Raw genomic sequence first — 27,701 nt, forward strand, 5'->3', positions numbered from 1 at the left:
CTCAGCGCACCGCGCTCTACCGCTGCCGCGCGCACCGCCGCCCCCTTATATAGCGCCCTAAAAATAGCTCTCCGCGCACCGCCTCGCGGGCCGCGGGGAGGAGGCGGGAGCCGCGCTGCCGGCCAATCAGCGCAGCCACCGGCGAGCCCAGGCACCGCCCCAGCTCCCTGAGCGGGGACGCCATTGGTCGAGAGCGACTTCAGGAGCGCCGCTGGCCCGCCCTTCCCGCCCCGCCGTTTACCCTACATGGTCACGCGCTGCCTGAGTGGGCCGCGCGGCTGCGCGACGCGAGGGGGGGGGGTGGGGGAGGGCGGTGCGGCCGTGAGGCGGCCGTGAAGCAGCGGCGGCGGCAGCGGCGGGGGGCCGGGCCGGGTTTACCGAGGGAGGGTGAGAGGAGAACGGGGAGGGGGGAAAGTGATCTCCCGAAAATAAAGAGGGGAGGGGGCAGGGAGGGCGGTCGCCATCGCGCATGGCCGCGGTGCGCGGTGGCGGGGAAGTGCCCCGGTGCGGCGGCCGCGGGGTGCTCGGTGCGCGCCGGCGCCGCTCGTCCTCCTCGGCCCGGCCCCCGGCCGTCGCCGTCCCTCCGCGCTGATTCTCTCCTCTCTCTCTTTTTTAAAAGTGTGACTGAAACAAAACAAAGCCAAAGGGACGCTGGATCTATCATTGGTTGATTTTCCTTCTCCTTTTTTTTTTTTTTTTATGATCAAAAACAATCCCCCTAGCCCAGCAAACAAACACACACAAAAGCAGAAAGAGAGGGTCTTGCTCAAGCAGCAGCATGGATGTCTTGGCTAGTTATAGTATATTCCAGGAACTCCAGCTTGTCCACGACACCGGCTACTTCTCAGCTTTGCCATCCTTGGAGGAAAACTGGCAGCAGGTGAATCATTTAAATTACTCCTGTAAATCTCTTAAGCGCAGACAGTCGATGCATTGGGGCTGCGTTTATGACTTTATTTTTGTTCTTTGATTCAGGGTTGGGTTGGTTTTTTTGGTGGTTCTTTTTGTGTTTTTTTTCTGCGTGGGTAGACCTTTAATTCTCTGTATTTTTTTTGCCATGACAAACTGAGCAGTCCATTCGTATCTGCCTGCCTTCAGTTCGTTCCGAGCACACCCGGCAGCACCTGAGATCCGGTGGCATTCTTTAAAAGGCTTTTGTTTTTAGGGTGTTTTATTTTTGAGCTTAGAGCTTTTTGTTGTTGTTTTTGTTCTTTTAAACAAGGCTGTTCACTTCCAGCCAGTGCTGACATCTGGCAGCTGGTGGAAAAGAAATAGATCATTCTTATTTTCAGGTAATTAGTATATGTCAATAAAAATCGTAGCTTGAATCGGAGATGGCGGGTGGGCAGGTGTGTGAAAGCACTAGCAAAAGCTTTTAGCCTAAATTGTGTAACTAGGGAGGTGACTTATTTTTCATTCTTTTTTATTATCTCTTGGTTTAGAAGGTGCAGAGAAGCACACACTTCTTCCTGTATCTTAAAACAATGACGCCTTAGGCTGGTTCCAGTAAAGCAGTGTGTTTTGAGGCACTGTAGGGTTCATATGCAGACAGATTTAGGATAAAGATGGAAATCAAGTATTATACATGCATTAAAATAATGATTGGTGGTGTGAATAAATAAGAGCAAGGAGAAGAGTAGGTTACAAGGAAAAGAGTTGTATAAAATGAACTGTGAGCCCAAATGCATAGATCTATGAATAGTTACCAGCTAGGATTCTGAGGGAAAAGGAAAGGCAGGATTCCTTATTATGGCAAGATGTTGTGAATCCTGTTTCTTGCTGTGATTTTCTGGTAGAGGTGATATACCAGGTGAAATCCTGGAAACTAGTGTCTCTTTAAAAGAAAAAAAAATATCCTGGGGTGAGTAGGAATAGTGGAGTGTGGTTGGGATGACATGTGGTCCTAATGCAGCGCACGGACCCATGACACTGTGGGTGTAAGAATAACGAGCCACTGGGTTTCATCTTACCAGCATTCACCTTAGTCTTGGCTAGTGTGAGGGTAGCGTGTGTTGGGCTCCAGTAAGTGATAGCTTGGGATGTTCATTTAATTTTTCCTCAGAAGTGTGTAGGGAAATGTGGACAGTAGGGCTGCTGGGGTACACTGGGCTGTAGCATTGTCATCCAGCTGGAGTGGGGCTGGATCTCTAAAGGTTTACCCTATTAAAATTGTTTTGGCTTCAGCTTTGTGTGTGTATATATGCAAACACACCAGAGGGTTCTTGACAGCTACAGTGTGAACACTTTCCGGATTTAATTTGCAAAATGACTGATCCAACTTTGCTTTATCCTCCGAGGGGGAGGGGATGCTTTTTGTTATTAATACTCAGCTTGCACATCCACGATGGTCACATCTGTTTTCCTTTTATATTTGTAGCATGATAATTAAAGATAAAATGTTAATATAATTTCATTTAAAAAATAATTTCATAGCATTGTTATTGTTGGATTGGTTGCAGATTCAGTTGCATATTAGTAACAGTCCAGACAGTCCAAAGCGAGATAATCTGTTGACATAGCCAGCATGCTTTAGGCAGTACTGTGTGTGATACTCCGTCTCCTGCTGCCTTCTTTTATGTGTGGAAGAGCAGCAGTTTGTTTTATACAATAAAATATACCTACCCAAGCCCACTGTTACTATTGTGAAATTTAAACTCACACTTTCCTGCTTAAACCCCGCTGATTCTTCACATATGTTTGAAAAGAGAAGTTGAAAATAATTTATTACATTTTCCTTCATTTCCCCTCAAATCCTGCAACCAGTGCCTGATGTTTCATAATGCATCCTGTATTTACAGTTTGTTTTTATTCCCCTGTTGTTGCCTGGACTCTCCTTGCAACAAGGGGTAGCAAAACCGATGTATTGGTGGTGGGAGCAACTGAAGCTGGCTGTACAGAGCATGCTGTCATGCACACTTGGCAGACCCACTGACACAGAGACCCCAATTTCATTCTTCTGAATCACTTGCAAATGTAGCCATGTCTTGGGGATTTATTTATTTTAGGCAAACTGTAGCAACTTTGGGAGAAGGGATATATGTGCATGTGTGTGTATTTCTAAAGGCATCCGTTTAAACTGTCAGGCTGCAATTAAGACCCCAGGGAAAAAAGATGACAGGGCAGTGACTGATCCCTGCGGGAAGCATCAGAATTGGGAAGTGGCAGCTTTAATATTAAGTGAAAACACTTGAATGGGTCTTCTGCTCCCAATCTCCACAGAGGCTCCAGAGCAGTGCTTCTCCGAGCAGCAAAGCAGCACCCTGGAAGATTACTTCAGTCTCTTAAAAAGGGGGAAGGATTTGTGTGGGTCAAGAGCAGGCTTCCTTGTCACATTGTAAGCTCCAGTTTCTTTGTGATTAGCAGCTCCTAGTGCTTGATGTGGAGAGGTTAGTCTATGCCAGTTCCTGCTTGTCGAAATGACATCTACTGTGACACCGTAAAAGATGCACTTGCCCCACTGAAAATCAGAGTGTGCCTTGGGGTGAAAGTGATTGTAGTCTTGTCTACCTTTTCTCCTGAGTCTGGACCACACTTTTGTAGCTGCTGGCTGAGCACTACACAGCTGAGGCAGTTGCTCATATTTCTGATTGTGAAACACCCATTGCTCACGGAGGGCACTGACAGCACAGGCAGGTTGCTAAATGCTTGCATGCAGTCAGCTGATCTCTGCCTTGTTTCCTTCCCACTGCAAGAGAAATGTGAGCAAGTTTGGTATCTCTACTTTTGACAATTATCATTGCAGTTGAATGAGAGCCACCCAGCAATATGAACAAAACAAACAGACTTTGTGTAGGAAGAGATTGTCATCTCTTGTGTAGGTTTCTTTTTTAGGAGGAAAAAACACAAACAAAACCCCCCTCACTGCACCCTGGACATAGTTTACATTGTGAAAGTGAAAATACTTGAAGTGAAAGCTGAAATTAAATCCATGGTGTATTTCACTTTATTTTAAAACCCATGTTGGGAAGGTAGGGCTTGGTTTTTAGGCAGCAAAAGCTGAACTTCACTATGTCAGCCTTAGGTGTACTCCATCGTGCAAATTTTATCTTGGAGTGGGAAGGTCAGGATCTAAAGAGTAATTCATAGCACAGCTTCATCAGGAGACAGAGAACTTTGTGTAGTCTTTGCTTAGCTTTTCCAGCAGTGTTGAGCTGCCACAGCACCGAGGGAGATTAAAGGAAGAGGTGGGCTCTGTGCATTGGAAAATGAGGCATTCGGTGTACGTCAGCAGGTTGGTATCTCAGGGTCTGTGTGTTTCTGCCTGGTGCTTCATGCTGGCTCTGATTGAACAGTCCTTGTTGCTCTCTATCCCTTTGAGCTGACTGCAGATTAGGACCAGGGCAGGGGGAGATTTCAGCACCTGCATGTCTGCTGTGGTGCAGCGGGAGGATCTCTTACCACATATGCTGTTGCTCGGGGTTAGCTGTCTGATGTGGCATCCCCGAGATTGGAACCAGACTGCTGGGAGAGACAGCACGAGGCTGAAGAGCGCCTTGCTACTCTGCAGAGGAAGGAAGTGGGTAGGAGGCTGTTTTTGAGGGAGGCGACTATGAGGAGAGTAGCCTGTGCAGCTGCACGTGGTCCCACTCTCAGTGTGCCAGGCTGTAAAGAACAGGGAGCAGGTCTGACAGTTGGGAAGGGGTGGACATGGGGCTTCATTCTGTTCTTCTTGCTTGGGTTTCACAACGTTCTTTTGGGGGGTAATTGAAAGATCAGTGTGCAGAAGGCATCTTCTGTAGTCGGCTATGTCTCTTCCTTTCAAACCATCCCTATTACTTCTTCATAGGCCTCTTGGAGGGCTGTGAAGGTTGTCCTTTTGTGGAGAAAAGGTCTTATCAGGAGACATTTTGAGCCTCTCTTCATATTCTGTGGGGCAATAGGGCAGCCTCTAGCATGGCAATTCCCACAGTGTGAGAGCACAGGAGCACAAAAGAGCAGGTAGATGCACAGGGTCACCATGTGTGTAGCTGACGCAGGTACATAAAATCAGCAGGGCTTAGGTGCCAAACCCTGGCTGCTTCTCAAGGGGCCAGCCTTTCCCATGTGTGTCATTGGGCAGAACCGGTCACATTGGCTGGCAGAAGTGGAAATGGCATTATATTGTTTGCCTGATAACCATTGCCCAGTAACATTTCCTCTTGCCTTGGCTGACCCAGCTGCTCTCAGCTGCAGTAAACAATTACCCTTCCAAGGAAGATGCACATTTCCTGTAAAGCATAGGATCAAGGAAGCCTTTGTTTCACTCTTGACTCTGATGTAGAGCTTTCTTTACATATACTTAATCAATACTTCAAGCCTCAGTTTCCCTCTTTCTGAAGTGACCAAAAAACGATTGTTCAACAAAAACGATGCTCAGGCATGGTCTTTGCAGGGCTTTTGACCCATTCTGGCAAATGGCTTTGAGATCCCTGTGCTGTGTGAGAGCAGAGTATCCTGAGGTGACTAATCTAGCAGAGCTCTTACATCTTAATGCTTCTTGTTGGCAGACAGGGTCATTTTCAGGCCTATAGGAAAAATTTCCACTGCTACTGGAAGGGAATAAATCACACTGGAGGACATTCCTGCCTTCCCATCGTCCCCATTGTTCTAGTTTAATGGCATAGTTGGCCACTACATAAACTAAACCATCTCTTTTAATCTTGCTATTTCATCTTGGTTCCAGTCACAGTGTAACACATTTCTTAAGTGCATACAGTACATCACACCTCTTGAGAATAACTTGCAGAAATGGTTGACTTCCAAGAACAGCCACATGTGTAGTGCAGTGTATTTCAGACTCCCAGCGCATGTCCATTTATACCTGCAGGATCTCTGCTTGCTCCCTGTGCTGAAAACATGCTCCTGTCACTGTACAAAATGAGATGGAGAAAGGATGGAAAAACAGACTTGACACTGCTGTCTCTATTGTTTCCTTAATTACAGAATCTGTTGTTACAAGTGATTATTTCTTGGCATTATGAAAAGTGTAGATCCCCACAATCCACATTGCAGGTCTTAAAATAGCTGATTGTGACTTACGTCAAGTAATTTTGAAATGGGGTAAATATCTTCAAGCAATGCATAGTCATAATGTGGGTACTCAACTAGAAAATATTTTATATGTTTGGGATGCTTAGATCTCCCCTCCCCTTCATGTTTCTATATGTCCTATTGAATAGGCACTGCATAGGTTAGAGTGGCTATGTAAAAATCACGATATATAGCTAGTCTGTAATGTGATAGTGCCATGTAGAAATGTAAGAAGGTCTTCAGTTCCAGGCAGTAATTTCAAACTCAGGCTCTCCAGCGTGGAAGCAAATGGTATCTTCTGGATATTGTCTCTTTTGAGGCCTTGTGAAATGACTGTCCACTGAGAAACATCAGTATGTTGCTTCTGCATTCTGTGCTGGGAAATATAGGGAAGTGAGAAAGAAGCTGCTTCTGTTTGACTCTATAGCTGCATATGAATAACCTTGTTTGCAATTGTCTTTATAAAATAAAGGGATTTTGCTCACTGGCTGAGCAGCATTGGTGTTCAGTACGTTAAGCAATGGGGTACACCATGTCCTACCAAGTTTGTCACCTTCCACAGAGGGGAAGAAAAATTGTAGGCTTTTGGTCACCACACTCAAAAGTTATTCACAGGTATTGTAATTGGTGCCAGTTTTCTTCTTGGATGGTAAACTGGAATTCTGGAGAGTTAATAAAAGTGTTTTCAAGAACGGTGCTGAGTCCCTCTTAATTCCCTTTCTGTTCCCCTGGACTCTCAAGTGCCTCATGCCCATTCTTTTATGTATTTATCCACAATGCCCGCACCACTTGCAAACTCCCAGCCACACTGAGGAGTTGAAAGTGCCATTTTGGTGGCATCTTTCAGGCTCAAGTTGCAGGAATCACCCACCCAAATTGCTGAATTTCTCCCTGCAGGTCCTCTTTGTACTATGGGTGCTTCTGCCTTGGTCCCAACAAATCTGGATTCATTTGAACTGCAGGGTTCAGCTGGTTCTGTAACAAACAAAACAAACCTGCTAGGGAAGGAGCCTCCCTTCCTCCCAGATCTTCCTGGGTAGAGAACAGGTTTGGAGTACAGATGTTATGCAGGTATATTCCCCAGTTTGCTGCTGTTGTATGTGAGACCGTCCTAGTTTCTCCCATGGGCTTCAGTCTTGATGGGTGCTGTACGTGTTTTGATTGTCTGAGTTTGGCGCTCTGTTGGCTGTGTGTCCTTCCAGCATTGTTACTTTGAGTTAAAAAGTCATGTGCCTGGTTCCCAAGACACTGAGATTGTCTTTGAAGTCACAAATTATTTTTTAATTTGATGTTCTTTTTCATTTCCTTGCTTCTGAGCCACTGAAGATTTGTCTTTCTGTCTTATTCTCAAAAAAACCTGTGATTTCCATCACTTATTTGATTCTAGCAGCATAAATAAAATGCCACTATTGTGGCATTTTGAGAGCTGGAGGTACAGATAGGTGTGTACATCGGGAAAAGCTCGCATAACGCTGCATTCACCAGGCTGTATTTGCCATTCCTGCTCTGGCAGCAGCTGGTGAGGAAGGTTGCCTTGCTGTTCAGGTTGTTAAGCTGTCTGCGAGAGCAGGGTTCATGTTTCATGTCCCTTCTTGGAAGAAATTGTTTCAGTCTTTATGCTCAAAGGTAGTTAGACATCTTGGATTTAATCAGGACACCCAACTTCTTCGGTTACAAGATGAGTTGGCAGCTCTTCTGTTGTCATAGGGCTGCTGCCAGGATTTGTATTACGGGTGTGCGGCGCACCGGCAGCGCGGCTGGGACAGGAGGGGTTGCGGCCAGCCCCTTGGGAGCTGCGGCCCAACCCCTGCCGTGCCAGGCTGCAGGAGCTGAAAGCACAGGACAGCTCCTGTGAGGGAGCCCTCAGCGCGTGCGGCTCTGCCTCGCTGGAAAATGGAAATGAGGATCTCAAATGTAAACTTAAATCCCCCTTCCCAGAGGGCTGGGTTGTCTTTGAGTCAACCTGTCCAATAGCACTCATTTGATCCCTTCTCTAGGTTTTTAATAAGTCTTGGAGTTGGGTGTAGGAGGCATGTGTGTGTTTGGGTTTTTATTTTGTTTAAAAATTTTACTATATCAGCTCTGATGTATTAAGCTGCTCTGATGCTCTTAAATCCTTTAAGCAGGGACCCATCCACTCCGTGTTTTTCCATCTGAAGGATCCTTTCCTATCCAGAGCATTTCCACTCAGTGCAACTAACTGTATATTCATTGAGTGTGTTGTTATTTAGAGAACTATTAAGATGCATGTGGTATACTTTACAACATACACTGAAGAGTATGAGTCATTCACACACAGACTGCCTGTTAATGCTTGCTGAAGGTCCAGTGTGCATACTTACTTAAGTGTCATAATGGTTTTGAACATGGTGCTTATAGACTGGGTCTCACATGTCCTAATCCTCTTGATTATTTCCCAGCATTTTGGACCCAAGCGGAAAGATGGGGTTTTAAATCATGTATGGGGGTCAGTAGCTCCTACTCTGCAAGGGATAGAGAAGTAGACAGTGACAGAGGCAAGCTTGGATGAGTGTGATTGATGGGGAAGGATGCAAAGGAGGAGGAAGCTGGCTTGCGAGAAGCTCTTCTGAGACATTCCAATTAGTGTCCTGATTTACAATTCCTGCCCTTAAATCTGCAGCCTCCCAAGGTCAGTTTTAAAGGGATGCTGACATAGGTTTGACATTTGACCATGATGGACCTTTGTAAACCAGCATGTTCTGATGGAAACTGCAATCAGTGGAAGTATCTCCATCTATATAATTAAAAAGGCCCTGCAAACAGGTTTTGTGTTTTTTTGGGCACCTGCTGCCTTTGCAGCTCTCATGCTGCAGCATTCTTCCCATGCAACTGAAGCAACTGGAAATCAAAGTGAAAACGTTTGTTTGGACTGAGTGGTGAGGAAAAATGAGTGTGGTATGAGAAGTAAATTAGATTTAAAAAATGCTTTCGCTACTAATAGGCTACTATGCCATTAGGCATTTGGTTTTAATCCTGACTCTCGAGTAGGCAAAGTTCACTTTCAAGCATAAGGAAACCTCTTGGGCTTGTAGACATTTGCAATTTCTGCTGACTTGTCCTCACTCCAGCCCTGGAGGGGAATCAGCATTGTGGTGAACTGCTTTGTGCTGGTGGGGATGAAGTAGGGGACTGCCTTTAATCTCCTGCCTTTATTCTCCACCATGGCTGGATGGAAAACAAAGGTTCCAGCAAGCAACGGCCAGGGTGAAAAATATTCAGTGGGTGGAAGAGTGGAAGGGGTGAGAGGTGCTCTTGTCTGCTTGCTTTTTTACACTCAAAACGGGCATTAGCCACATCCCAGCGCTTAGGTGTGATGTTAGAGATACAGATTTTAGTTGCTTCTTTGCTTGATTCAGGTCTGCCGTTCCAAATTACATCTTGGCTGTGTGAAATTTCAGTGATGACATGGTGGCTCCAAAACCAATGTATTCAATAAAATGCTTTACATTAGACAAAAATGGGGTTTTTTTAAGAATGTTAGGTAGAAATGTTTCACCCAGTTGTACTTTCTAGTTTTCCTGAGGGACTGTCACTATTTTCCTTGTGAGAGACTTGTTTTGGCTAACATTTTTGGCTTTGTTGTCCATTTTAGCCCTCCATGGCTAAAATGATGGACAGTGCTTGTACCCCTAAAACATGATTATTTTTTCCCCAGCTACTATCAATTCGGTTAGTAAAAGGTATCCAGACTCTCTGCACCCTGTGACTCTTTGGCTTCGTTTGAGAACTGCAGCTGCTACTTTGTGTGATGCTGTAAGCAATATGTGGATACTTCTGGTCTCTAATTTGAGTGCCTGCTCTCCCTCTGGGAAAGGGTCTGGCAGGGCATGTTGATGCCTGAGATGCACAAGAGTGGTGCAATCACATGTCTTCATTGGCTTCTCACAATTGCGGGTTACTCCTCTCTCCTCTGATCAGTGGCTGCTGGCAAGATGATCTGCTGGTTTCTGTGTGAGGAGTCAGTGCACTCATGCACTCACCATCCCTTGACACTTCTGGCTTATTACTAGCTCTGAGGTGCTCCACATCCCTGGGGGCAGGGTGGGGTGAGTGCCTTATGGGCTTTGTTCTTTTCCTGTGGCTGCATAGTGGTTTGAAGGGTGCCAGCCCTGCAGAGCCTACTGCCTGCTTCTAGCTGGTGAAAAATCCAAAATAATCCTGGTTTGGGGTTGTTTTTTTCTTTTCTCTCTTTTGGCCTCTCCTGTCAGCCCGGAAAATTTATGCTGCTCTGAAGAAAACATTCCACTCATCTGCAAGCTACTACAGCTGCCATGTGAGTAATAAAGTATGGAAAGGAGGAAGGGAGAGGGAAGAAGAAAGATGGGAGCTGGTGTTTCATATGGAAAGCATCAGGCCAGAAATGGCTTTGTTTCCGACACGTGGACAGCGGAGAGGCTGCATTTGCTGCTTAATGGAAAATCAGTGCCAGTGAAAAGAAATCTCCCTCATTAGTGAGTAGATTAGATGGGGATGAACTTTGGTGTCTCCTGCTTTTATTTTTAAATTGCATTTTAAAATAATAAAGGACAAGCAAAGGACACTGGACTGACTGATTTGAGAAGACAGCCAGTTTGGGCAAAATAGTTCTTTTCTATCTCCATCTGATGCTGCTGTGCCAGTTCACTCTGGTGGTGTCGCAACCCTTCCCCAGCTGTTCATAAGCCGTGCCAACACCTCAGAGTGTTTGTGAACATCTGAAGGTTGCTGCATCAATCAGGTTCTTAGCAAGGTCCATATTCCTTCTAGTTGTTTTTTGTTTCTGATCTTTCAGGGTAGTGTAAAGTCATATTGTAGGCTTTCCTGCACAATTGAGGAAACCAGGAGCTTGGTTTTGATGCTGAGAAAAGTGATTCTGATGTAATCAGAAACCTCTGAGAGTTGGGGCTTTAAGAAACATGTGAAAGAGCAGTGGGGATTGCAGGCAAAGAGAGTAAGGGGTGTTTCTGTCTGATCAGGCCAGAGGAAAGAAGCATTTAGAGTTTTGGAGGTCTCAAGTATCTTGGAAGAAGAGGCAGACTGCTGTTAAATGCTGACGTGACCCAGTGAAAGAGCTTATAAGGAGCTTCTCTTGCAGGATTGAGAATTTCAGGGTAAGTGAATGTCACTTGGGGTAGTTTCCTGCTGTCTACCACAGAAAAAGAGTTTATAGACTCTTATCAGAATATTTCTTAGCTCTCCTGTGTTTTATAAATGAAAAGAAAGATTGTTGTGCACAGCATTTGAAAATGGAAGGGCCTCATTTTATCTGTGACGTGTTTCCTAGAGGGAATGTGTCTTTTTGGTGTTTGATTGTACAGTTAAGGTCAGGAGGAGCTTTGCTCTTTCTTCCATTGATTACAGGATGAAACCTTTGAGACGTAGGCTGGAATCTCTGTCTCCAGTGATTCCCAGGGTGATGATGTTTACTTCAATCAGTGCCTCAGGAGCTGGGGTGATTTGGGGCTTCAGGAAGGTAATGTGGGAGCTTTGCTCTGCTTAGCTGTCTGCCTTCTGGTCAACCTGGTCTCATAGCACCACGCTGTACCTCTGAGTTTGCCACCAACCTCATGATCTCTCCTCAGGCAGCACCTGATTTCTGCTCACTCAAGACAATTTTGTGTTTTCCAAGGGTGACTCCTTTATTAATCATTTTTGGATGCGGGCAAATGAGATTTGGTCTACCCAAAACTCTCTACTGAGGGTGCCTAGCTCATCTTTGGCCTTCTGAGCTTTGTTTAAAATGTGAATAAGCCCCACTTGTTTGAGGAAGGACAGAAGAATGCCAGTGCAGAGTTAATTTCTGGTGTGTAGGACTTGGTAAATGAGTGACTTCCCAGAGCAGTTCCCCAGAGCTGAGAAGAATTAACAGTAGGTGCGCAGAGCCCTACAAAGGCTGCATTGGGATTTACTTTCCTGACATGAGAAATTTGTGTTACATGTCTTTGAAGCAGACATTTGAGGGAAAGCAAGGGAAGCAAGGCATGGGTGATTTCTTACTCCCAAATAAGCCCAGCACATGTGCCTTGTAGAAAATGCTGAGTACTCATCTACCCAGTCTTGAGTGTTTGTTGGAGAGTGCATGCCTTAGGTGGAAGACTCCTCCTCACTGGGACTGTCTCATATGGGTTATGTTGATGCAGTGAGAGCTATACCAGATGTATACCTTGTAATTCAGTCAGTGTTTTGTATTAGCAAGCCTTATCTCTGGTCACTGTGGTGGGACTGTCTCCCACTACCGGAATTTCTGTCTCCTTCCCATTGCTTTAAGTGGTAAAGGTCAGTGAAACCTTTGACGTTCAGTTATTAATGTTTTTTGTCTTTGTAAATAGGAAGAATAGTACCCACACTGCATTGGGGATTTTGGATTAGTCAGTGAGTCAGATCCTGGACTGATGCAAACTGATGCAGATCTGCCAGAGTCACAGTAGCAGTATGTGGATTTACACTGGCCCAGTGTCCACACAGTCACTTGACACCTTGCGGGAGAATGGTCTATACAAATCCCAGATCTTGCCAGGATGTGGAATAAATATCAGGATGTGGGCAGAAAACAGCACACCCATTTTAATGGCTTGATTAAAACAGTATTGCTGCTCTATGGCTCTCATAAATGGATTTCCACTGGTGTTGGGGGGAGGGGATATTCTCAAGTGCCATAATGACAGAGTCCATTTTTTAAAATGTTGCACAATAGGCCACTAAGTTGTGCTCCAGCTATATTGGCTTATTTCTGTTTTATAGTGAGTGTGGCCTTAGGCATCCTATAAATAACGTTTCTCCCCCCACCTTCAGCTAATAAATAATGGAAACTGTACCGGAAAGACATTTTCTTTCCATGAAAGAGTGGGAGGTCCTGAGCTGCCCTTACAAAACAAAGATGTAGCATGATTTGTTTTCATTGGGTTTTCAAATGAAGAAAATCTGGAGGTAGGAGAGAATGTGAAGATGTTTCCAAGTGCTGTATGTGCTCTCCCCAGCACTGCAAGGTGGGATGATGCCTGGTGTGGGCATTGCTTCCTCCAGGATAGTCATGCCCATCTGTGAAATGAAGACAGATGAGAGAGGTTTCTGAAAAGTCTTAGTGCATGGGAACAAGGAAGGATCCCAGTCTGATTTACCTTCAGGCATTCATATCCAGCAGTAAAAAACAACCTGAAAGTGGGTGTAAATGAGCATCTAAAGGAGCCCTTTGTGTAATTCAGTGGGCTGTGTAGTCCAGGGGTCAGACTAAATTATCAGAATGGCCATTTTGATCTTAAAATCCCCTTCTGTAAGTAAGTCATCTTTGAGACCTTTTTGCTCTAATGATGTCAAAAAGCTGTAGTGTAAATGTGAATCATGAAGGGTCCCTGCACGTGCACATACGGGCAGCCAGACATGTTTCATTTTGAGAATCCATCACACGTGTACTGTATGTCAGGTTAGAAATGGATCTCAGAGGAGATACCGGGTTTCTGGAGGTGGCAGCTTCCTCAAATCCCAAGTGTGTGTCGTGTCGTGTCATGTCATGTTGAGGGTGTGGGGCCACATTCTGACTGCAGGTTGGCTTCTGAGGTTAGATAAGGTTCAGGAAAGACTTGTTTTCAGCAAGGTGGTCTTACTGGCTTGTTTTGAAGGCAGATGAGGTTCAGGAGCAGGGTACACGTGGTGAAAAGGCATATTTGGTCACTGCCTTCATCCAGCAACAATAAACCATTTATATAAGCAGATCTGGTCCAGAAACAAATAAGCTTGGAAATTAGCACTGTTAAATCATTAAATTCTTCTGCCCAGGTGCCTCACTGGTGCTTTCCAGTCTCACTTGAAATCCACCTAGTGTGAGGCATGGCTTTTCTTGGAAGCTTGTGCTAAAACCTAATTTAGGGGAGGAATATCTAACAGACTGTTCTCTCGAGGAATGTTCAATCATAGAATCAACTGGGTTGGAAAAGACCTTTAAGATCATAAAGTCTAACCCTTACCCTAGGACTTCCAGGTCCACCACTAAGCCATATATCTAACAGGCTCTTCTCTCTCCTACCTAATTCCTCCCCCTCCTATATTTTCTCTCTTCTCCATGAGCAAGTCCTTTGCTTTGTTTGGGTTCACCCTGTTCATAGGTGCACAGTCTGTGACACTTTCCCCCATCTTTATCTATATGAACTCTTTCAAGGATTTTTATCTAAATGTGAAATGAGACCCCTGCTCATTGACTGAAGATTACAGCACTGACGGAGGAATAGATGTGATAAATAGTAATAAATGTGCATGTCTCTTTCAGTTTTTTCATACTTTCCATCTCTGTGTTCCTTCCAATTTTCCTGTATATCAGATGCTAAGAATGTGTCCTCAAAGCTATATTGGTTTTATAGGTCTCTTCTTCAGCCTTGCTGGATCTCTGCCTTGTATTGAGTGTGCATGTTGTGTTGCTGTTTACTTCCCTAAATGCATTAATTTCTGTTTTTCCAAATTCAGTCTCAAGGATTGATTTCCTGCCCCTACATGATTTTCTTTGCATACTGCTTCTCTCTGCTGGCATCACAAAAAAATTTAGCATTTCCTACTTAAGCCTTTTTCCCTGCTTTTCTTCACAATGAAAGCTTTTAATCAGTTTCCTTAGTTTTCTGATTTGTTTTTATTAAGCATGTTTTTATGGTGAGGGCTGCTATCCATCAGAGTAAACAGAAACAAAAAGTTTGATGCCAAACTTTTGTTTGTTTGTTTAATGAAACAGATCAGACTTTAAATGGGATGAAGTCAAATTGATGCTGATGACTTGACTTAATGGTAGCTGATTCCAAGTGCTGGCTATTGACAGCAAGTGGTGGAAGATCTCTGCATTTTGAAAAGCCTAAAACACAACTGTGGGGTTGAAAGTCAGGTAGTGTTATTAGTGTTGGGAAGAGCAGGACTGCTGTGAGTTGATGCCCTCTTTGTTCAGGAAACAGTATTTACATGCTGGTTGGTTAGTTGAAAGCCACTGATTTTGTGGTTGATGGATGTGAGGAGAGTTGCTTAACCAGGATCATTGTTAAAGGGTAAAGTCTCCTTGAATTTTGGGGCCTGCCCAGCGCACCTCTGCCCTTCTCTTCAGCAAAGGGAACTGCTCCAACACGAATAGGAAGCAGGCCTGCCCAAAACGCTATGGGGTCAGAGGTGGGGTCCCACTACCATCCCTCAGGAGGTTCCCCCCTCTGCCACCATCTGGGGTGGATGGCTGTGGTGGCCTTGAGCAAGGTGGCTCCCTGCCACCTTGGTCCCACAGCCTTAAAGAAGGATTCACCAAAGCTGCTAGCAAAAGACAAAAGAGCCTGCCTGAGCTGGGGAAGTGTTAGCTGGTCTGGGCTGCCAGGTGCTCTTTGGTTTGCTTGGTGGGCTCTCCACCTTCCTGCTGTGATTGTCTTCTGTTTTTAACTGTCTCTGCTCATTTGGGTCAATTTGGGCTGCTTATATGGCAAATAAATATGTTCCCGTGTTTGAGAAGATGGTGATTCCCTTTCATTCCTGTGCAGGAGGAAATCTGCTCGCTCCACGCAGGGTCTGCTGGGGTTATAACAAAACAGTGGGGCCTTGCCAAACGGCAGTGAGGTGCACAGCTGGCTGTGGGCAGGAGGATTCTGCTGGTTTTTGCATGGTTCTGCCTCCATGAGAACTCTCAGAGGAGCTGCCGTCTTTCTTCCCTTTATTCAGGAGCTCTTAAACTGTGGGCATCCATGAGCAGTTTTGTGTGTGTGGAATGTGAGGACTAAAGAAACAGGTCCTAAACCACGTGCTGTTGCTAATGGTCCTGCAGACCAGCATGTAAAAAGCCCAAATGTTTGAACAGAAATTAAGGAATGAAAACAAAGAAAGGACCTGCTACAGTGAGGCACCACGTGGCACCATCGTTATGACTTGATGGTGTGACTGCAGTGGTCTACCTCCTGGGTGTATTCTATCTAATGACTTACTGGAAATAGAGGGGTGTGCAGAAAATTCACTGTCCATCCAGATTTTAATCAGTACAAAAGTTCAAGTTCAGAAATAAAATATGAATGAGGAAATGGTGGGAAAGCAGTACTCTCTGTGCCTACCTCTATTTCAGTATCAGGGACTGTGGCAGCAAGTTTGTGAAGTGTGGAGCAGCAGAAATCCTCAGCTGTATCCCAGTAAGTCAGAGGATCTGACACCTACAGTCTTGGAAGAAAAATTTGCAAGTTGCTTTTTTTGAAGCTTGATTTTCCAAAAGCAATGTCAGAGCTGTTTCAGCAGAGAAAAATACATATCCTTTCATCCAAGACCCAGAGGTTTAGAGTATTCAGATGTCTGTTTGATTTGATGGTGGGGCTTTGAACAGGTAAGGTGCTTCACAGCCATTGCCCTTAGAGAGCAGGGGAGCTTCAGACTGCCCATTTTACAGGCTGGGAAACTGGGACCCCCAAGCACTCAGTTGTTGAAGAGGAAGTCAAGAGCAGAGCTTGAAAAGGATACCAACTCCCTGATCCCCATTTTAATTAAATTCTTTCTGCAGTTGTCTTCCCTGGCAGTTTAACTGGTGGAATGTGGTCTAGCGGAGGAATTTTTGACTGCAGACTCGACAGGAATATTTTTCTGGGCCAGATCCTTGCTTAGTGTAAATTAGGATGACTCCACTAGCTAACAATCACGGTGTTAGTGATTTACTCCTCCCCCTGAGAATCTGGCCCTGGTTTGCAGACAGTGGGCAGTGTCATATAATTTGTTCTTTTTTAATTTTAGTCTGTCTAGACACTTTTATGGGCACCCCTTTCTGAGAGGACTTTGTGCCAGCAGCTCTGGAGAAGCACCACACTTCGCTGGTGACACACGCTTACCATGCACAGCATGGAGGTGGCCTGATATGCTCAAACTTAGAATTTCACCTCCCTCTCTGCAGAGGCTGCAGATAGTCTTGGTGGGTTTTGGTGGAGAGGTGGCAAAGGGGGTTTGTGTTAGGATTTCTTCCCTGTGGAGGAGGAGCGAGTCTGTCATTTTCCCTGGTTTTGATGTGTTATCTGCGCTGAGTGCTAGAGAAAGATGGCTTGTGCCAATGCAGCATTTCTGTGGTGGTTTTTCTTTCCAGCAATGGATGGCACACCTCTCTTTGTAAATAAGAAGGTCTTTCTCCTGGTTTTAAAGGCCATTTGCTAGTCTTGTGTTTATTATTACAGTCAGTCCTTCCTCCTGTGCCATCAGTGGCTAAAGGCCACTCGGGCTTTTGCTGCTCTGCTGTTTCTCTCTCACCTGGCATAGGGGTGGTACCTCTCTAACCTTCAGAGTCGTCACGAGGCACAAACAGGATGTAGTTTTTACAGACTTCTGGGATTTGCTGGCCATAGCAGGTAATGAGCTAGCACTTGCTCTTTTTCCCTTTCCATTCTCCTGCTGATTCCCAAGTTACTCACCAAGATTGTTTGTAACATCATATGTCAAGAAGCAAACTCAGAAAGGCAGTGACTCTGGCTGGGCCTCAGGAGCAGCAGAGATATATACCCTTTTACTACCATTACTTCTGCTTGAATCCAAATGCACTTAACCCCTAATCCTCATAATCATTCTACAAAATTTGCTAATCGTAAAGTCCTACCTTCTGTTATTAACCACTTACATTTATGTGTCTGTACCCAGCCCCCAAAGCAAACATGGCTGCATTAAAAAAAGCCTCAAGGTAGGGATCCTAAAGTCATTAAAACCAAAATTTCTTGTTGAGAAAACCATAAAGCACACACTGTTTCTGGGATTCCACATGAGCTTGATTAATACTAACGAAGCAGAGCTCTCCCCCAAAAAGGCAGCTTGCATGGAAATGGGCAAGAGATTCTTTGTGCAATCTTAATGATTTTGAGAGAGACATTTCCCCTGTGAGTTGCAGTAGGAGTTTGCACCCCTTCCCCCATGCTCAGCAGAGGCAAGAACATGTGACTATCCTCGTGTAAGGTAGCGCAGTGTTAATAATGCTGCTGTATTGATCAAATTGGGCTGCTTTGTCACCAGGGACATCTGGGAGGATTTATTCTGACTCCTAAGGCTGTGCCTTCTGAAGTGCATTTTCCAGTCCTTTCATTAGGCAAAGGGTGTTTTGTGCTTTTTGTCTAAGCCTGCAGGAGCAGCGCTTTCAAAAGATTTCATGGTGTCCCAGCATCCATGGCTTCTATCGTTTGTGCTCTCACTCCAACTCGGAGCTGGATGTGTCTCACGTTCAGATATGTGTTGCAGCGAGATCCACTTGTTTGCCCTTGGAGAGTGCCTGGAGGAGTGGCCACTGGCTGCTGGAATTTGAATAAACACAGTGTGATAAGAACAGGAGAGGCTTCCTTTTTGCTTAGAAAGTGAGCAAAGCTGGTAAGAAAGCAGAGTAGAAGGAAAAACATGTGCAGGGTGGTTTTGTTCCCCCCCACCCCCTGGCTGATATTCGTGACCTTGTTAAAAAGATTGGTGTGCTTCAGAGGTTGCACGTGGTCATTTTTAAGTGTAGGGAGAAACCAAATGTGGCTTTTATTTTTCCATCTGATAAATTGCCAATTGCAGGTTTTACTTACAGAACACTCTGAGTAGTCTGAGAAGAACACGATCACCTTGATATTATATTTATGAGTAAAAATGGTACGAGGCAAAGAAAGCTCTTAGCTCGCATGTAAAGAAGACTTCTAATGCAGTTTTTGCTTCCAGGAATGCATCATTACTCGTGGTGGGGAAGGGACACATTAGCAGTCTTGACAGGAGGACTGAAATGCCTAGGGGCATTTAAGGGCTTGCAGGGGCAATTTGACATCATGCTTATTTGACAGGTGTCACAAGCTCAGTGCAGGGTAGCCAAGGGACATCTGCAGAGCAGGGAAGGATTAGAAGGATTTGAAATGGAGGAAACCCCCTAAACCTTGCTTTGGAGATGGTGGAAACACCTCTGGGATGCTCTGACCACAGCCTGCATGTTCAGAAGAGCTGTGATGTATTCTGCAGTGGCTCAGGGTGGCAATCAAGTCACAAGGCATGCCTGGCAAACTGTCCTGAATGTGTAGGCTACCAACAGTGCCAGCTATAGCTAAAGCAGCGTGGTCTGAGTGCATTTCTCTCCCTTTCTGAGTCCCAGCTCCTGGACTGCTGGGTCTGAAGCAGATTCCTCCAGCAGTCCCAGCCACCACAAGGCATTTTGGCTCTCGCTTCAGTTCTGATATCATACAACTGCTTGGGAAGCACAGCTGCTTGGGAAGCGCAGCCGCTTGGGAAGCAGAGTTGGCTGGAGGCGAAGCAGCAAAGCGCTCCCAGGAATGTTCCCTGCGAAGCAGAGGCTCAGCCTGTGGTCTCACGCGTGGCTCCTCCTCTCACTGCATAAAGGTTACCTTTGTATGTTTATAACCAAAATAAAATTGCAGCTCCTGAAAGCTATATTTTGTACTTGGGGGGAACATAATGTTTGTGTTTAGCTATTGCAGGGATTGTACCAAAGCATGGTGACAGAAGTCTGAAGTGTTTGGGATGATGATAGCTGGCAACAGACTCTGCCTTTGGGGGCTACTAAAAACAGCTTTATTTAAGTATCGATGATAAACAAAATACTAAGGAGGACTGGTTGTACCATGGGGAAGAGGATGCCCCTCCTGTAGCGGGAGCCGCTGTCCTTCCTCGGTTCCTGCTCTTCCTCTTCCCACAAACCAAGCCAAGAGAGCCTGGCCATGGTCTTCCAAGCTGTGACATCGGAGACTTCCATCCTATCTCAGAAAGACAATAGAGGGAAGAAGTGGTATACAGCCAATCTACAAAGGCAGGCTTATCTCAGGAGATGCTGTATAGGCTTAAATAGAGTGGAAAAGGGAAATAGGGGAAAATAGGACACTTAAGGTAAACTAACTACATTTTTTAAACGTCTTGAGTTGGAAACCTGCCAGATAACATGTCCAACGACTGCAATGTGTTTCCTCTTTTCCTTTTTGGTAAGTGGGTTTTGTTTGTTTCCTCTCTGGAGAGTGGTGAGGGACTGCAGTTCCTGCAGTGCATGTTTGGTAGTGAGCTGGAGCTGTCTATGGCGGTTTAATGGGTAAGGCTGTAGTGCCACAAACATGACATCTTCCAGTTTCCAGCATTATCGTTTGGGCCTTTTCATCTCAGGGAGAGATGCAGTGTCAAATTTCATTTGATTTGCTCAGGGAGGATAATTGGGAATGGGGCTGGAAAGCCAAAGGCCTCCCAGAGGGTCTCTCAGCAGCATAGGGACAGGCAGAAGTGATGCTAAAAGCCTTGGCAGCAGAGAGATGCCTTTGTCTGGTATCAACTCTGCAAGGTGGTGCTGAGTGTTGTGTTTGGTGACGTACCTGGAATTAATTTGGGAACCTTCCCAGTTAATTTTAGGGGAAAAGATGCCAACATAAAGTTGAGGCAGGGTCTCAGGACAGTATTCTCCAATATGTTTCCATGGATATTTTGCCAGGAGAAACAGAAGGTTTAAGAGAGAGCGTGAAAAGGGACAGTGACGAGCCTTGCCACGTAGAGTGTTGCTGAGGAGATGCAAGAGAAGGAGAGGGTGCTTGTAGGCTAATAGAGGCTGAAAAGATAAGGTCCTGGAGTCAAATAGGTTTCTGAGCAAGGCTCAAACAGATCCTGTCCCATCCTCCATCTCCTTCAGGAAGAGCAGAGCTTCTCCTGGCTTGTTTCATCGCAGTGCTCAGCCTCTGCTTTTCCCTAGACTGCCTAGCGTAACAAAGTACCATCCTTTGGGTCTTTCTGTATTGTAGCCTCTGCAGACCTGCGATTCTGCTGGTACCCATATGTGGCATTTCTGTGAAGGCACATCATGATGGCTTATCATACAGTTAGCTCCCTTTACAAAAGACAGTCTTGTGCACAGAAACATCTTGAATTAACCATGGTGGCTGCATAGATGCTGGGAAGTCATCGATCTTCCAGGAATACTGAGACATTGCATTCCTTCTAGGCTATTTTCTGGCTGCTTTGCTATTAATAACTTTGTCCTGAAATAGCACTTTCATATTGCAGCATATTAAAATCCATAACAACTGGGTGGGTGTCCACAGTCAACAGACTGAAGGAGGTGAGCCAGTGCACTAGCCGTGGTTGTGTACACTGGCTCACAGAGGTGTGCTGCCTCTGAGTAGCTGGTGGTTTGACCTGCCTTTCTCAAGTCAAGAAATTGCAGGCCTCCTAATGGGATCTCCTAGCTTCCCATGCCATGCTGCAGCTGGTAGCTGTACAGCCTGCTGGAAACTATGCTGACACGAGGCTGATCTTGTGATCCTTTGATAAGGAGTGAGCAGTGCCTCATACAGTTCTGATAGCGCACCTTGAGTTGCTAATGATATCCACAAAAGGGCCTGCTGGATCTCCTCTTTGTTTGATCTAATGCAGTTTGGGGATACAGGTCTCCTCAGATGCTGCTGAGCGGTTGGGCCAGTACCGGTAGGCACTTTACCAAAGTGCTGTAGCAGATTGCTCTCAAAAGAGGACTGTGCTGCTTTTATCAGGGTGCAGAGCAGCCCAAGTGCGCTGCCTGCAAGATCTGAGGCTGATCAGAATCCCTGGTGGCTGGAGTTTTGGAACAAGCACCTTGGCAGAGCAGTGTAGAAAAGTAATGGAAAAACACTGATATAGGAGCATCCTTTGGAGGGCAACTGGCTTTGAATAAGAGGCAACTTTACCCACAGTGGGACGTTCAAGTGCGGAGGCTGTTGTTCCTATGTACAGATGATAACAACTCTGGTCTAGAAATGGCAGGAACCAGTTTGTGAATAACCTCTGTATAGACTGACCAAATTAAATAAAAAAAAAAAAAAAGACAAAGGAAACAAATCCAAGTATCAGGATGTCTGAAGTTGGTGTTGGTTTTAAATTCTTCCCATTTTTCCATGTGGGTCACATTGTTCCTAATAAATTAGACAAGATTTGTAATACAAAATAACCATCTCCAGCCCTCAAAGAACATGTCAAATTCTATTTCACGTAAGCCACAGTTAAATGGTGCTAGTTAAGAGCAGAATTTCATGGAGTTTGAGTGTTGGCAAGATCCTCAGCTGATGTAAACAGGAACCATGAAATCAGGCCTGCTCTGTGCTGATTTACCCCAGCTGAGAATCCGGTTGTGCTTCCCATCGCTTTGTTTCTAGTCTGTATTTCTCTCGGTGCAGCAGTGAAACTCCAGTCTGTTGTCTTCTCTTTTCCTTGCCTAGACTGGCATATTTATCACAGGAGCCCATGCATCTTTGTGCTCTTGTAAGATAACAAATTGCCCAAATGATTTTATAAAACAAACTCAAAGAAAAAAAGCAGCAAATGGCTTTTTGTAAATGTGCTTGGACAGTTGAGGTGTTCACATTAAACTTCAACCAAACAGCCCACTGCTCCTGCATGGCTGGAGGCAGGCTTTGGTCCTGTATGTTTGTTGTCGTTTAGAAAGTGCATAAATGCTCTTTTATTCTTTTTTGCTCTGCCCTTATTCTACAACACATTCCCCTCCTTCCTCCTGCTTCCTGTTTCCCAGACAGGTCCCCACCTCTTCCTCCCTGCAGCCAAAAATAATACAAAAGGGAACATACAAAAGGTTTTTTGAGCCATGAGATGTGATAATGAATAGGCATCATGTACAGGGTAGATACAGTAGGTCCCAGTGAAAAAATGTTGATCATGCAAAATCAAGAGGAGGAATTGCATGTTTTTGGGTTAGGAATTCAGTGTTATGCATCCTTGTTTAATATGTTTTTAGGTCAGAGCAGATGAGATGGCTCGAAACCTAGGACTCTTATAAAATGTACTGTATATTGAGAGTATTGATCACATCTCCAGGTTTGATTTAATAAGCTAATTGTGAAGAATTGCACTTATGAATATGCTGTTGCCTGAAAGTGTGTGAACACAACCAGTGTATACATTTGTGTCAGCTACTGAGGAGGAAATGTATAGCTGTCTCTGGAAGCTAATGAGACATCTCTGAAGAGTACATTTTTTCATTCATGATCCTATCCAGTTTTGCTGTGTAACCCCTCTGCAGTACTTTGTGAGGATGAATCTTAACTGAGAATCAGGACCTAAAATATTGCTCTGCTTTGTGCGTTCCACAGCCGTCAGCATTTGCTCTTGCGTATCCGTTTCCTGTGAGAAGTTTACCACACTCCGGGTCCTGCTTTGAACCCGATCCTTTGATTTCAGTGGGAGCTAGGAGTAGCAATTCAAGGAGCTAATTGTGTCTTTTTGCTATTTATAATGTTAAAGTTGCTTCCAAACTGGACAGCAGCAGGTTAAACACACACGTGATGAAGTTTGGAGAAAAAAGCTTGTGGTGAGATCCGCTGGCCAGTGCGCTCAAAGCCATCCAAGGTTGTTATATAAAAAAGTTATCTCTTCAGAAAGATTTTGAAACACACTTATGTTACATATATATAATTTCTTAAATGGCCATTGTATGGCTACTTGCGTGGCAGCATGCAGGGCATGTGCTGGTGTACAAGCACATATGGGTTTTATCATATTTTGATACTAGCACAATGGGCTGCCTGCACTTTTGCGTTCTTGATTTGGCTATCCTTAATCCTTTGCTGACGCTGATGATACATTTTGTTGTTGTGACTGGTGGCAGATATTTTTTCTATCTTCATTAAACAGTCACAACCCAACAAAAGGCCTCCAAAGCCCTGGGTCAGTGTTTGCACGTTTCTTTCGTCCTTTTTTGTTTTTTTTTAATCTAGATGTCTATCAAATTCAGCCACGCTTAGCTGCAGTCCTTTGTTCAGTATCTCACAACCGGTGCACTGAAATTCTCTATGCTTACAGCCCCAATAGCACAGATTTTTAGTAAACAAAATTGGCTTGTCCATTTAAAAGAATGTTTCTTCGATAAGATATATTTAATATCAGTAAGTTTGGGAACAGATGCTGATTTTTGACTCCTTGGTTAAAGTTATGGGTTCAGACTTCTTTTCTGTTTGAGACATTTGTTTTACCACCCATTTCCTGGTGAAAATTGATGATTTATGGAAAAATTGGTTTTGATCTTGTGAGCTTTAGAGGCTGATCAGAGTCTTTGGTAACCGCAGTTACATCAGGTCACATCAGCAACAGGAAAACAGCTTGTGTGTATGTGAAGGTAGTAATTCTGTCCTTCAAGTAAATCTGCAGAAGTTTTACAGAAGTTAAAATGTATCTTTGCTGAATGTGGTTGAGGCTTCTGATTTCAGCATCTTTTATTGCTCTGAAGAAAAATACTGTGGAGAACATCCAGGAGAAAGCCATCTGGGTCATGGTGGGAGAGTGTTCATTGAGAGTACTATCGTGCATGCATAGTAGTGAATGGGCTGGTTTGGCTAAATACATTTCCTTAAAGCTTCATTCTTTGGGCTGAGACCAAGGAGGGGAATGGGCACAGGTCGTTATTATATTGAAGAAATGTGCAAACAGAGGCTCGAGTTCTGTGTAGCGTAGTCAAGAGTAGACAGACATGCCCACTGCTGGTGGGACCCATTCAGCCAGTGTTAGAGAGGACTACCCTGACGGCTCAGGCATGTGATGAAGCTACCACAGGAAAAAAAGTCTTTGCCTATCAGATGATCTTTGCTGACTGTCTGTGTGCCTGCCTTTTGCTCTTGGCAAAAGCCTGTTTGTTGAGCATACAGTTAGCTTGATTTGCTTCATATGTACAAGGGATTAAGAACATGCATGCAGATATTTACAGCAAGTTAGCTGTCATTATGTGTCTTATTGTTGTACCTGAAAAGTGCTTTTAGATGGGTTGCTGGTGTTTTTTTTCAATGAACTAACACATAAACGAGATATGCTGGCACATGACTAGTTTTGTCTTAAATGCTTTGCAATAGAAATGGCTTGCTGTTGCCTGAAACTTTGTCGTACTATTCATTCATTTCAGAGTGTGGTTTTCCCGTTTTCCCAAGTGTACTTTGTAAAACGACTTATTTTAATACTAAAATTCTGTTTATTTTATGCTGTCCCAAATGTTAAGCTTCTGATGTGCTGCAGCTTTTTGACAACTAGCAACTGCCCAGTAGAGGTTGCCAAGAGGAAAAGCTGGGGGTTTTGGCAGCTGGGTGGGAACAGATGACAATGTTGGAATAAATGGGCAAGAGTATTGAGTTTTGTTGTTGTTCAGGAAGTAATGAAGGCTTTTGGCAGTGGGAAGAAGATGCATCTTTCAAATGTTGTTTTAGGGCTAAGGACAAAAATAGCATGGCGTTTCAGGGAAGGCAGGTGAGCTTTAAATCTCTTACTCCTCTTAACTTAGGGCTGCTTGCAGTGCAAGTAGCATTGTAGCTCAAAGCTTTTGCTTTCTGCTGAAGAGTGAAATGCTGACACCAGGCACTGGACCTGGTGCCACTGTTTGCTCTGAGCTAGAGTGAACTGCGGTGACACCGACCTTAGAATTAGTTTGGGTTACCTTCAGGTTGAGGCGCTTTCTCTTCCTTCGCAGTCCTGAGACTTTCACAGTTATTTGAAGGTAGAGATGAGGCCTCTTTTCTACATGCCAGTGGAAAGCAATGGGGTCATGGTGGAGGTTGGCATTTGACCTTCATTATTGCATGTATAATTCTGCTTTGCTCACATAAATCATGCTGCAAAGAGAATCCTTTCAAGTATTGTAAACAGAACTAGTAGAGCAGACCTGCTTGTCAGCCATGTTCAACATTTTCATTCTCTGTCACAGCCTGATCTAAGTATCCAACTTCATAATTAGGTTTTGGATAACTTCCAGGATCAGTGCTTGATGTCCAATTATATCTGCAGGAAAATGGCACTTAGAAGTAACTAGCACTTCCAGATAAGAACTTCCCATGATCTGCAAGAAAAATTCAAAATCAAGATGTTACAAAATATTTCAGCATCAATAAGGCAGAGGAACCCAGGAAACATGTTGATAAGGTGTCTCCCTGACTTTCTGTCCTCAAATCATTGTAAGTGTTAGGCTTTCTTTTGGCTTGGCAGAACTGGACTGTACTGCTGCCACATTTTCCTGTCTTTAGTTGTGCAAAATGCTCAAGAGTTTGAGTGCTGTAAAGACTTCAGCATAGTCAGGTGCTTCTGACGTGACCTGTGGTTTCTCAAGAGCATGTACATATGGGTCAAATTCTGATACTCCATATGGCTGCCAGTCAAGACCAGTGCTGTGCAATTCACTGGGGCAAGTTTAGACTTATACCCTGGGAACTGAGAGTTCATTTTGAGTTATCAGTTCGAATTAGGTTTTCCAGAGCTGTCTGTACCTGAACCCAGATGCCAAACTTTATGTCCCTGCAGAGGCCCCTGGCCTCTGGGCATGTCGTTCCCTACACTGCCTTGAGCCTTGACACTTTGATGACAGTGGTGGTCCCAGCCAAAGCTTCATCTCCATCGTATTTGGATTTTGAATGTTCTGAGTTGCATTTTAACCTGCACAGCTGACAAGCACTCTAAAATTTAGGTTGTCTGAACCAGAGTCTATCTGCAAATCAGGGAGGGATTGGAAAGGCCACTGTTGTTGCAGCTAGTAGCAAAACTGTCTTGATTTCTGCTGGCTGAAAATTAGGTGAGTGCTAATCTCTGCTGAAAATGGTAGACGTGTAGTGCAGCTCTACTAGGACACACTGGGTTTCTCTTGTGTTGTATTTCATAGTGGTGAGCATTCTTAATGTGTTTGGTAAATAATCTTTATTCGAGTTGATCAGCTTTGGAATACAGGTAATTTAGTGGCCATACCTTTCTGAATTGGTAGATGTACTGAACACTGAATATCCCTGGGTCAATGCTACTGCAAACTCTGAAAGGACTAACAAGAAGTAGGTCCTTACCAGGCATAGGACAGCACTACACTGATTGTCTTTTACTGTCTGAAGGATCTAGTGATGCTTGTGGAAGTGTCATAGTGTGCAGTTTACATGTATTCTGCTGCTACATGTGTCCCAGAGGACTGATACGATAGTATAATGTGGGAGCAAAGAGATATTACAAGTTACCAGTATGTAGCGGGAAATGCACATTTCTTTCAGGTTATGGCAGTGTGCCTCTGCTGGAAAAGCAAACCTTTTTGCATTTGTGTAAACTGAAAAATTCTTTGTTGGGATTGTCCACGTGCCAGACTTCCATCCTTTCCTGCAAGTACCTGGGGTCTCTCAGAATCACACTGTGTAATTCGTCAGGCATGAATCATCATCTTTTAACTGGCTAAATTGAGGAGCAAAGTGCAAGGAAAATGACCCTCCTTAATAAGGGCAGATGGGTTGAAGTGGTGGGTCACTTTTTATCCCTGGCCTGCAAAACTGGCTTGACAGCAAACAGCAGGTTTACGGATCTTTTTCTTCTATTCCTGAAGGGAGTCATCTCCCTCCTCACATTGCAATTTCTGTAGTGTTTATTGCTCTAAGTCCTACAGGCACTGGTTAAGAAAGCTGAATGCCCACTAAGTTGCCTGCAGTGTAGCAAACAAAGGATAGTCAGACTTAGTGTCACATGTCACATCCATTACACAAAGCTCCCCATCTCTTGCATGGGTGGTTAGGGAGAAACTGGACATCCAACAGAACTATGACAACAGCATGACAAGAGCAGGTTACTCCTGTTTAGGTATCCTTGGACCATTTTCTTACCAGGCTGGTTTTGGAAGTGGGAGAGCTACAGGGGTTCACCATCATGTGAATCCAGCAGTTTGGGTTCATACCTCTATGGATAGTGGTCAACGTCCTGTTGCTAACACACATACACACAAAATGTAGCTTGCTGGCAAAGAACTT

The 27,701-nt window shown here is 44.6% G+C and overlaps 1 protein-coding gene across 5 annotated transcripts in view; it reads left to right on the forward strand.

Annotated features, from left to right (window-relative positions):
* The first annotated feature begins 443 nt into the window (after positions 1 to 443).
* The window catches only part of KLF7 (KLF transcription factor 7), a 62,004-nt gene continuing 34,746 nt past the window's right edge, over positions 444 to 27,701 (forward strand). For 4 of the 5 annotated variants that reach the window (XR_009729196.1, XR_009729195.1, XR_009729197.1 and 1 more), the window contains exon 1: positions 446 to 880. Coding sequence is in view for 2 of the 5 variants with exons in the window: in XM_061378062.1 (XP_061234046.1) it covers positions 779 to 880 (102 nt within the window). In the remaining 3 variants the exon portion in view is untranslated. Of the gene's footprint in view, positions 881 to 27,701 lie in introns of all 5 variants that reach the window. The other variant, XM_061378082.1, reaches the window with a different exon arrangement.

This window comes from Neopsephotus bourkii, unplaced genomic scaffold, assembly GCF_033783945.1.
Source record: "Neopsephotus bourkii isolate Nb327-2 ecotype Australia unplaced genomic scaffold, CSIRO-AGI_Nbou_v1 NB_196, whole genome shotgun sequence".
NCBI lineage: Eukaryota > Metazoa > Chordata > Aves > Psittaciformes > Psittacidae > Neopsephotus > Neopsephotus bourkii.